General features: G+C 46.2%; 1 protein-coding gene across 2 annotated transcripts in view; it reads left to right on the forward strand.

Moving 5' to 3' along the window:
- The window catches only part of MXI1 (MAX interactor 1, dimerization protein), a 57,602-nt gene extending 46,723 nt beyond the window's left edge, over window positions 1-10,879 (forward strand). For both annotated transcript variants that reach the window (XM_074593383.1, XM_074593384.1), the window contains exons 4-6: window positions 6,076-6,190; window positions 7,410-7,581; window positions 8,977-10,879. In XM_074593383.1, coding sequence (XP_074449484.1) covers window positions 6,076-6,190; window positions 7,410-7,581; window positions 8,977-9,140 — 451 coding nt within the window. In that variant the 3' untranslated portion in view covers window positions 9,141-10,879. The remainder of the gene's footprint in view (window positions 1-6,075; window positions 6,191-7,409; window positions 7,582-8,976) is intronic.
- The last annotated feature ends 1,148 nt before the right edge of the window (window positions 10,880-12,027 follow it).

Genomic DNA, 12,027 nt, shown 5'->3' on the forward strand with positions numbered 1-12,027 from the left:
CAGGGTTAAATTAGACTTGACTTTGAAAAGGTGTAGAGGGAAGAGAAGGGCAGAGGGGAAGGATGATAATGTCCTTTTCCATGTTAGGATCTTCCTTCTGCTGGTTCTTTCAGTGGTTCTTGTTTGGTTTGGTTCTGTTTTTTTAACATCTCTTGGAGACAAAGCGTCTGATTTAGCCTCAATGGGACTTGAGCATATTCCTAATGTTAAGCACATGCTTAACAATCCACTGTTGAATTCAAGCCCTATAGACCTGCAGGCATAGTAGAAAAATATCTGGGAAATGCTTTTCTTTTCCCTCAGATGCTCCCTTCTTTCAACATACAAGAATCAGAATTCAGCATTTTGAAATGCTGCTGGAGGCGCGTTGGTCATTTCCTGCTGGGAGGGAGGCTTGATCTTTTAAAGATGGGAAGACTATATATATTTGTGTGTGTGTGTGTTTTGCAGATGTTCAGGCCTTGATTCAGCAAAGTCTATCAGCAGTGTCCAACTAGAAGATAGTGCTGAATCCAGTAAACCTACCGCTTCAGAGCTGAGCATGCACGTGTGTTTGACTGGCTCCTCAGCAGAGAAAGTTTCTTGTCTCAGTTTCCATCACTACTGCCCATGGTGGAAGCTGCAAAAAAAAAAAATCCACAAACCCAAAACTCGTCCTAGCAAAGCAGCTCTAGTCTCTCCAGGGATGTTTACATGCAGGGATGGCTCCCTGGCAGTTGTGCCTGCAGCAATTGCTCCAACAATGGCCTCCCAGCCCTGGACTGGCCCATGCAGGGGTCTCCTCGGGCCTTGAAGGTACGTAGGTAGCCCCTTTGTGACCCACAGACACAGGGCTTGGAGCTGCCACAACAGGTCCCTCAGCTCTCTGGGGACCTCACAGGCAGGGAAAAGGCTGGTGGCTTTGTGGCCAGCTTGCTGCAGTACAGAGTGGTGGGGTAGGCTGATTCCTACCCAAACCCCTCAAAAACGTCCTCAGAGGAGTGAGGGAAGGGAAATGAGAAATTTTTTTTTTGCACCCGCACCTTTTTCTGCACTGCAGTTTTGATCCAGGCAAAGGGAGCCCGGTTCCTGCAGTGGGATTTGGGTGCGTGTTGTAGAGTGAGACAGCTGAAGCTGTGAGCAAAAAGCACGCATAAATAAAGGCTTCCTCCTCATGCTTTATATAATCAGAACAGATGATGTCATTGGGAGCCGGAGAGGAGATGAGAGGAGAGGAGGAGGCTGTGAAATTACAGCCCTCTGCAGCCAGGCAGAGCCGTGCGCAAGGAGGGACTGCAGGGAGCAAGGGCCAGGCTCCTCTCCAACAGAGGCTGGGGACAGAGGGCCTGGGGGCTTGGGCTTGGAGGGGAGCTGGGGGGATAGAAGTAGATAATCCAAATGCAGTCAGAAACTGTCACACAGGCACAAAGTGAAAGGGGGGAGAACAGCACGTGCCCAGTGGGGCTGCCATTTCAGGGACCAGCACCCTATTCTTCCACATACAGCCACCTATAGCTTGTTGCGGATCAGCTGGAGGAGGGCTGCGGGGCTGCTGGGCTTGTTCATCCCTCTTCTGCTTCGGTCTCCTGTTTAGGGGCTGACATGCCTTTTCCCACAGCAGCTCCTGGCAGAGAAGAGAGGGCATCCTTGCTCTGCTTGCCCTCCAAATCCCAGAGAAACTTACTTCTAGACTCCTTCTGGCACTGCAGAGGGACACTGTGCCAGCCAGAATTGCCAGGTGGAAAAAGGTAAAAGGTTGTCCTCAGCTCTTTGGGACAGAGGCATGTGTTAGGTTTTGGTTTTCCGAAGCCTCTCGGCTACTTTGTGCATTTTCTGTCCATCCTGATGCCCCACATGGGAATCTGAAATAGGAATCTTCCCCCACATCAGGCTGAGCAGGAGGGTGACACCGCGCTGATCTCTTGGCAAAGAGGAGAGCCCCCTCCTTTCAAATCCTCCATGGATTCCTTCTTCAGCACCTCCAGCGCCTACCATGTGCTCAGGATGCTGCTGTGAGAGCCTGATTTTTTTCCAAGGCCACTTAAGCAGGAGAAAGGGCTCCAGCTTCTCCCGACTTCCCTGCAGCTAGTGTGCAAAGGCTTTGGCCTCAGCAGAAACTGGAGTTCTCTTTCTGTCATCCTCTGTCTTCCCTGGGATCAAGGCAGCAAGAGGCAGCAGCCCCTTCGCACCAAGCCCGAGTTGTTTCTCTGTTATATAACAATATGGGCATTTAGACTTGTTTTGCCAGATATTGGCAGATGCGTCAAATATTGGCATAATCCAGTGGTTTACATGGAAAGCCGTCTGGCTCTGTCTGGAGCCTGCACAATGCTGGTATTTTCTTTGAATACAAGAGCCTACAGCGTTGTCAAAGCCACGTTGCAACAGAGTCCAGGTAAACAAAGGGAAAAGACATTCATGTCATGGCCTGACCTGTGGGATTACAGCTGTCCAGGTACAGCTCCAGGACTTGATAAGAAAGATTAATAGGTTTGTGATTGCTTTCTCTGTGAAATGGTCTTTTAGCTAAGTTTGCTGTGATGCTTTTGAGCTCTGGAGTTTTATTTCTGGGTTTTACTGAAGCCACCCATCAGTGCATCAGACCTGCCTGTCTGCTCTGGGCCTTACAAGCCCATCACGGTCCACTTGGGCTGTTGGAAGTTGAGAGAGGTCAGGGACTATGACTGGGTTAGACTTTAAAAATAAAAAGGCAAGGTATTGAACAATGCAGAGGGGAGAGAACTGGGGAAGCTGTTTGATTTGATCTCTCTGAAGGAAAGCAACAAGCTCATGTGCCAAGACGGTTTGTGGGCTTGGTGGCTCTTTGCTTTCCCAGCTACACTGGCCCAGGGACCTCCCGAGCGGCTCCACCAGCGTCGTCCCCAGCAGCAGGAGGTGACTGCTGGGACTGTCCCTGATCTAGCTGCTGCTAGCCTGCGAACTGAGACTGGCCCACTGCTGTGTGCTGATGGAAAGCCCTGTGCATTTCCCTTGGTTAGGCTGTGGTTGGAGATACAAGTGCACTTACGTTTGCAGTGGCGTCAAAACTCAGTGTGGCTCAGCTCTGGGTGCAAAATAAGGGGAAAATCCAGCAGCAGTCCAGAAGTGATTGCTTTGGTCAAACCTCTTCCAAACCTGCCTTGGCTCAGCCACACCACCTGCCCCTGTAGTGTGCTCCTTGCCTGAGCTGTGCTATGTGCCATCGTCAGCTTATCAGCTTGCACTCACACCCTCTGTCACAGGCAGGTGTCCCCTCCTGATGCTTGGTGTGCCAGCAGAGGCCATCACCCCTGCTGCAGGTCACAGCCTTTGGTGACCGGCCAGCAGAGCCTCTGGCAGCAGTGGCTTCTCTGAAAACCACCTGCCTGAGCCTGGGCCAGTCTTCTGGGCTTTGAGAGCCAATGTGGGGATACAGAACTGGGGGAATGTCCCCTTTGGGGCCACGCATGCTGGGGAGGTAATTCTGCCAGCTTCTCCAGTGTCCTTATGAGGACAAACCCTCTGACTGCTTTGTCCTTTCCCTGCCCTTGTCAGGGCCTGCAGAGCGCAGTAACCTTCTTTGATCCACTGTGGTCCTGGGCCACAACAGGGAGTGTTTCAGTGTCCTCTGGCTGGATCTTTGCATATAGCTTTCAGGTGCGTAACACGGTTGATCTCATTGAGTCTGCACGTAACCTCGCTTTTGACGTGGCAGATCAGTGCCATCGTTTTCACCGCTGTCTCAGCAACCCAGCCAGCGCTCCCTCCTGCCCGAAGCTGATGGCTGGTTCCATGAATTGCCTTTCCTGGTGCAGCGCCTTCCCCGGTTCCTGGTAAAACCTCCAGTGCTGAGACTCAGCCCAAAGCTCAGGCTGTAGATACGTTGTCCATTTCTCTCTGCATTCAGGAGTGGACTGTGATATGTTTGACACTGGTTAGGTGTTGACTCCCGAAACTTTTTGTTTTCTGTTGCACAAATAGTTCGGTTTTTACCATGGGCTGGGAGCTACTCTTGCCCAGCAGGGAGGGGTACCTGTGGTCCCTACCTGTAGGAGGTGCTCTGTAGGAAGTCCCCTGTTAGGTGGAACTGGCCCTGCTCCTCAGCCCCCAGGCCTGTGCACACATCTTTAGTTCTACTCACACTGCATTTTTAACTTGGGCTGATCCCATAAATTGGCTGGTGCTTGGACTCATGCTGTGAAGAGGCACGTGCTGCTCTGCTGCAGCTTGATGGCTGTGCTCTGACGGCTCTGACTCGATGACTTGCCGTTGTGGCCATTCAGGAAATCTGTGGCGTAACCAAAAGTGGGTTCAACACCCAGAATGTCTTAACCCACAAGATCCTCCTCTTCCTCAGCCTTTCTCTAGCTGCAAGAAGTCAGTGTCCAGTCTCCCATGGGATGACATGAACTATAGTGCCAGTGTGAACCAGCAGTGCGTTTTCATTGCTGATCCTACAGGTCATCGTGAGACATTGGGCAAACACCTGTAGTGGGTGCATGCAACTCCTGTTGATGTTGGAAAATGGGCTTCCAGGTAGTAAAAGTCCCCCCATGTCAGCCATATGAGTTTAATGTCAGTGGGGTTTGCCCTGGAGCAAGCTGAGAATTAAAATATGAGATTGATGTGATTACTGTTTTTTCAGTTTGATTTTTGGATTATGATCTCCCTTTCCCCACCCCTCCGATTGTAATATTTAATGAAAAACACGTGTTCTTCGAGGCCCTTACTGGTCATATGCAGCCCTGTGGCTGTTCTTGAGACAGAATGATGGACCCTTTGTAAAGTGATTTATAATAGAAACAGTGAGGAGCTCACAGCTACAGCACCGCTCGTGAACAGTCCCCTGTGCTGACAGTTCATCAGCAAAACCCCTGACCCTTCCACCCTTAATCATCCTTGCTTGTCACTGACATAATTGCCTGATTACAGACTCCTCTCCCTCACCCCTTTCAAACTGGATGCAATAGTGAATTTGAAAAACAAATGGAAATGAACTGTCCGTGCTCTTTTTTCTTTTTTTCTTCCCCTGCATTGAGATGGATCAGGCTAAGATTCAGTTTCTTTGTGCGTGAGCAGGGGCAGGGATAGGCTTTCAGGACTGTTTTGCACCGGTGTTTCTTGCATGTGAATGGTGGAGCTGATGTCATTGTGTTATTGATTGGGATGACAAGTTTGGACATAAATCATTAATGTCTGGGGAAGAGAGAGGGAGGGGAAAAAGACAACCCGCACTTGATAGTTTTCCATAAATCTTCTGTTCATTCCTGCATACATGATACAGAAGAGACAGCAGGAACAGTTTTCCTGTGCAGCCCGAGGACGATGTGCTCTGCCACGGCTGCCTGAACCATTTTCCCCAGAACATGTTTCCATATTCTGCAGAAAATGGCTTATATCATCATCAACACTGTTGTGCTTGAGTCTGTCTTTGTAGACGTGAGCCAAGGTCAGAAGACTGCCCGGGGGGAAGGTCTTTGGTACTCTCGTTCCCACAGACCTTGCACCCCCAGCAGCATTTCAGACTTGGGCCCAGGAAGGAGTAGGAATGCAGTGCTTGGGAACTACCCCATCCCTCTAGCTCCTTTAACTGCCAGCGGGGATTGTTTGGGTGTTTCAGGCTGGCCATTTTTCTCATTAATCTTCTTAATTTTGTGCAAAAAGACGGTGCTTAGATCGGTTCATAGCAAGTGTCCCCAAGCCAGCCACACGCAAGTGTGCAGGGGGTAGCGGTCATTTGAAACTGCTTTCACAAAAGGTCTTCTCAGCAAAACAGACAGCAAATAGGTGAGAAAGAAAACCCATGAGATACTTGTGCCATTTGCCTGTGTGCCTTGCCCCTGCACAAAGTTCATCCAGATGAGTCAGATTATTACTTCAGACAGCAAGAAGATAAACAGTGTCTGTCAGAGGTTAGCAATAATGCAAGTATTGGTGAGCAGCTGATGTTTGCAGTGTAAATAGTTTCGTGGCAGTCTGTCCTGGTACCCGTGGGGAATCTTGTGATGTGTGGAAAGAGGGAAACGTGAAAACTGCCTCGTAGGAGGGAAGCAGAGAAGGAAGTGATATTCCCTTTCTGAAAGCATAGCTCTGATCCTCCTCTTTTTCCCCTTGCAGCCGAGCTCACCTCCGCCTGTGTCTAGAACGCTTAAAAGTTCTGATACCGCTAGGACCAGACTGCACCAGGCACACAACGCTTGGGCTGCTCAACAAAGCCAAAGCACATATCAAGGTAAGAGCTGCTTTTCCTAGCTGCTTTCAGCCTGGGCTGTTGAGAAGTGCAATTCCATCGCTCACTCTTGCTGCCTAGAGGTAACTCTGTTGAAGGAGACGTACACCTTTTTTAAAAAAAAAAAAAAAAAAAACCAACAAAAATAAACCCAACAAGCAAGCCTTGCTCCCTTGGTTAATCATTTATCATTGCTACAAGCCACATTGTTAGAAGAGTCCATAATGAACTCCGTTAACTACAGAAATGATTGATTTGGAGAGCAGGGGTCTTGTTCTATATTGTGATCGTTCCTTAACAGCTGCATCTCTTTAAAGAAAAACATACCTACTGTTGAATGACTGCATTTTGATGGGAAATGCAGCTTTTTTTTCTGATGTGCTGGTGAGTTTCCACTGCCGAAGCATTAGCACAAACCACAAGAGTGTGAGACAGGGTTGGCTTGCTGGGGTTTCGTGTGTGAACCTGCCAGCTAGCCCAGTGCTCTTTTAGCTTTACTTTTGGCAAAGCGAAGCATGAAAAGAAAATGCAGCATTGTTAGTATCTGGAAGAGGCTGAAATGCTTTGTTGCAGGTCAGGGTAGCGGGCGGGAGGATGGGTGATGAAGGAGAAAAAGCACTGCCGAAGGGACAGAGTTAGCCTGAAATGACTCCTCCTTATGCAATGTGCTTGTCCTGGGAAACAAAGAACAGTGCCCTGGTAGATTTCCCAGCTGTGATCAAAGAAATCTGTAGTAGGTTATGTAAATCGCTTACTGAATACAAAACTGTTTCTGAGAAATCCTACTAAACCATGCAGCAAGGAACGCAGAACTCCCAGGGCACGTTTTTATGTTACAGTGGATCATAACAAACCCGGAATTGGTTTGGTTAAGGGAATTGAGGCCCCTGCGTGGACGGATTTGGTAATGCAAGTGGCTGAACCCATGCGGAATGACCCACAAACTGCTACAAGTCAAATCGTTTCCCCTGGAGAGGCCCTGTCCTCAGGGACTTTTTATACTAATGTGTATGATTTGTCAGCACTTGAGAGGTGGAAAAAAGATGTGAGGAGATGGCATTGTTCTTGGAGACTGCAGGGCAGCTTGGTTCAGGGCTCTTTTGCAGCTTAAATCCTTCTGGGACCTGGGAATGTCTAAGCAAAGCAGGTGGCTGGGCAGTGGAGGTGGGAGGGAAGGAGAAAAGGATTAAGCTAATTATTGAGTCATATTTGATCATCCCAGAAACTTGAAGAGGCTGACAGGAGAAGCCAACACCAGCTTGAGAACCTGGAACGAGAACACAGATTCCTAAAGAGAAGACTGGAACAACTACAGGGTCCTCAGGAGATAGAGCGAATACGAATGGACAGCATTGGATCTACCATTTCCTCGGATCGCTCAGACTCGGAGCGAGGTGGGTGTTACTGAAGTAGAACTGAATCCTCGGGACTCTGCAAAACAAGGCCATGAGATTCATCCATTTCTTGTCTCTCAGCTAACCCCTTCTTACGGCCTTTGGTATTTAGGCTACTGATTTTGCTCACACACATGCACATACACATACATATATGAGGAGTTTAGTATTTTGCAGGAATTCTAAATAAGTCCGGAAGAGGTGTTGTTATTGTGAACTTGAGCTGATTTCTGTAGCAATTAAAGTAACCTGTTTATCTGAAAAGCACTTTAAAATGCCGAAGCATTAGTTAGGAAAAATAAAGTGATCATGAGATGGTAGCTAAATACCTGATGGTAAAGTTGAGCTATCCATTGTGCTTTTTGGTCTCTGAATCTCTCAACACAAAGAGGAAAATCTGAGAAGATATTAGTGGGACTGGAACAGCTGTTGCAAAGCAGCATCCAGCTTCTCATTCTGTATTCAGGCCGCGGTATAACCAAGGTACCGTGGTACGACCAAGCAAACAGAACCAGGCAAATTGCCTCTTCAAATTCGTGCAGTAATTCTACACTACTCCCCACCCCCGGCTTTTTTTTTTTTCCAAGCTTCTCATAGAGCTCATCTCCTTAGTTAAAACTGGATAGAGATGATCTGAATAGCTAACTGAATTCAGATAACTTTCTTTTTTTTAAGTATCTCGGCTGTGGAGAGATATTTAGGCACAATAGATGGTTTGATATTTATTAACAGACCCAAAGATGCTGTATAGTTTGGGTGTGAGTCTGTAGTTTAAAAAAAAAATCCTTTTGGAAAATTCCTAAATGGTATGGGAACCAAGGTGTCTGGTTAACTAGATCTCTACTTTCTAAGTTCTTAAAAGTAAGATTTATGTTCTAAAATCCACAGAGCATCTCTGAGAGTAACCCAGATCCCCATGGTAATGCATTGTAATGCCTTATATGAGTGCTACCAGCTTTGGCAACATGGCATCAAGCAAGTAGCACATTTCAGGGTAACTTCATGCTCCATTTTCTCTGTTGCTTTCTGTTTTATCTGTTTCTTTTTGTTTCTAACACTGGGGTAGTAGAGCTCCAAAGAAAGAGGTAGCAGAACAAGTTAAGTGTGTGGGGTAGCCCACCTATGCTGGTGTGTGGCCTGTATGCTGGAGGAGTCAAGTCCCAAGGAAAAACTCCAAGCTGCTATCTGGTCTCTTTATAAATCATGTCCTCCACAGCCCATCCCGTTCCAAGGGAGAACACGGAAACTCTTCCTGCCGGATGGCTGCTTCATCCCTGGCTGGGGGAGTACCAGCAGCTCGCTGGCCTGAAGGGAGCAACTGTGTCTGTGGTGCTAACCTGTGTGCATTTCTCTCTCTCTCTCTCTCTTTTTTTTTTTTTTTTTTTTCCTTTTTAGAAGAGATTGAAGTGGATGTTGAAAGCACAGAGTTCTCCCATGGAGAAGTGGACAATATCAGCACAACCAGCATCAGTGACATTGATGATCACAGCAGCTTGCAGAGTATTGGGAGTGACGAGGGTTACTCCAGTGCCAGTGTCAAGCTCTCGTTTGCTTCCTAGAACCAAGTGAGACAACAGTGCAGGGTGAATGATTTCACTGAGGTTAATAAACTGGGTCCTAGATGCCAGTATCCTCTTTCAGAAATGATGTATTGACAGCTAGTCCTGGAGAGACCTGTATATAAAGCTTTTCGGATAAAGGAAGCCTCCACAGAAACCCACATGTGTTCACTTGGTCATGTTACCAATCTCAATTCCTGCTGGCAAAAAGTTAGGCCAAACACTAGTCCCTTTGAAGTCAGTGAAATCCATTTGTTTCTGTGGGACCTGGATCTAGACCTTAGTGATGAAACACTTTGTTTTGAATTTCTTTGTTTGAAAGAGGATACTAGGGACTCATCCCTCTCTTTCTGTCATGAGATCTGAGAAATGTCAGAATTTCTTACATTGCATTCAGGATGAACAACCTAGTTTAGGCCCTTCTGAAGAGCTTTTCTGGTCCTAAAAGGACCGTATCCTACAGTTTATCACAATCCAATGCTGGCGTAATGTACTAGGAAATCTAAGAAGGCTTACATAGCCTAGGAATAACAATGACAATAATGATTAAGGTCTCATTCTGTGCCCAGAGAGAGTGGGGCAGCAAAGAGAGAGATGTTCAGGAGAGAACGCCATTCAGCTCAGCTTTCTTTTGGACATCATTTAAAAAGCAAGTACCTCTGATGCGTGGCTAAAGCAAGAGGTACCCAATTGTAACCTACCAGCACATCGTGAGCTGTGTCATGCCTCAGGCTGCGACACCGACAGCAGATCTCCTGGTAGATGCGTGCTCATACGCAGGCACACAACCAGCTGAGGACAGAAAGAAACCAGCACATACGAGAGGTGATATGCCAGAAAGTCATGCCCAGATACTGAGCCACTATGACCTTTTTATTTGAAGAGATTTTTTGATAAACATTTGTAAATGTGTTGGGAGGGAAAACACCCCAAGTCTGATGTGTCTTTTTAGAGCTTGTCCATATGAAATCTTAGACGTCTTTTATATGAATTTATGCCATGAAAAGATCTCTGTTTTGATGAAGCACTTGACCCAATGAAATGCAAAGATGCTTTTTGCCATGCACACAACGGATGAAGGCTGTGCTAGCTGGAAGAGGCCAGGTTTGGTGGGGGTTTCTTCGATTTTCTTTTTAGAATCATTCCCTTTGCTGACTTTTGAAGTTCCAGTCCAGTAGTTAACCTAGTTAAGCTCAGCACGTCTCTCATGTTAATGTAACGTTTTGACTGCACGTTCTGTTCCCAAGGGCCTTGCCATCTTATCTGTGCAGGTACAGTTAAGAGCTATTATAGCGAATGTTTTCTAATTTTCTCAGAGACGAGCATTCTAACCTGCACTTTGAAGGCTTTGCTTTTTTTTTTTTTTATTTTTGTCTTTTTAATGGCCAGGATTGTTTTGTTTTCCAAGTTTTAAAAACCTTAATAGAGTCCTCACCTATGGCATTGTTTGAAACTTTGTGTATCCTTAAGTAATTTAACTACCCCTCATTACTAAGAAAAAAAAAGATGAAAAAATGCTTTATAAAATTCATAACTTATTGCTGATTTGAATGGGTTGTTAATTTCAGTCCTTTAGATTTTATTTTATTGTTTTAGGTAGGGTTGGGCAAAAAGAGGTAAAATAAAAAAATAAAGACAACCATGTTTAGCAGTGCAGTGGAATTGTGTTTAAATGTTAGCATATGGTCCCCATTAAAGTAGCACTTTAACGCCATTAAACATTTCTGTATCTGAAATGAGTTGTGTTCTTCCATCTTGGTCATTCATCACTTTAGCTGACTCTGTTGTTCTTGTGCCCTTCGATCCTGCAATGAGAAGATCCTGAGTGAGTCTGCTGTAGACTTTTGCGTTATGATAGCTTGCCTGTGTTTAAATATTCTGATGTTTCCCTGACTCTCCTCCAAAGTGTTTCATCCCCTGTAAGAGTCACAACACACAATAATCTTTCCATGGCTGTAATGAACGATTTCTGTTTGTTTGGGGTTTTTTAAATTAATTTGCTTACTAAGTCTGGATCAGGTTGCTGTTGTTAAATCTGTTTTCACTTGTGTGTATGTAATCCGGTGGCTCGGTACATCTGTTCTTCCTTCTGGGAGGTGGCCTGGCAGGAGCAGGAGTCTGCCACAGACTGAATTGAGCTCTAGGTTAACAAATGGGGCCCGAGGGTTTTCAAAGAAGAACTGCTGCTTGGATTTATGTTTGCGGTCCATATAATCTCTGAATGACGCAAAGTTTGAGAAAGTCTCCCGAGTGGTGAAAAGTGGGAAACTTTAGCTCTAGCAAGGCCCAATTTATTTATTCATCATTATTATTATTCTCCGTGAAAGTGGTGACCACTGGCAGCCCTGGTGCTGAGCAGTTGAATACCAGTGGAATTTATTTATTTATGACCCTTTTTCTGTAGCTGTCCCAGCATCTCCTCCTTCCTGTTATTCCTGTTTGTTTTAAATGGCCACTTGGGAAAGAAATACCACGGTTGGGAAATACTGAAGTTCAAGGGGTGGGGAATGGCTTTGCTCTCCTAGGCGGTATAAAACAGTGATGTGTCTATGTTTGGAATAAACGTATCCGAAATGTTTGCTTGTATGCTCCAGGGCCAGTTTAGCCTCTCGTACCTTTTCTAGCATTGTGGACTCAAAGGGGTCTTGATATCAAGTGCAAATACAATGGGAAAAATGTAGCAGAAGATGAGCTTCCCTCACGAGCCACCTGCCTGACTGCTCAGCTAGCAGCAGTGGTCCAGTCAGGAAGAGAACCAGGGATAAAACAAAATTTTATATATATATATATTTAATATAGGTGTCTGCCCCCCACCTTAACTCCAGTTTCATCCAGAATAATGCTTTTTCTTGCTACATGGTAATCTGGGCATGGAATCATGCTTTCT

The sequence above is a fragment of the Larus michahellis genome, chromosome 6 (genome assembly GCF_964199755.1).
Source record: "Larus michahellis chromosome 6, bLarMic1.1, whole genome shotgun sequence".
Lineage (NCBI taxonomy): Eukaryota > Metazoa > Chordata > Aves > Charadriiformes > Laridae > Larus > Larus michahellis.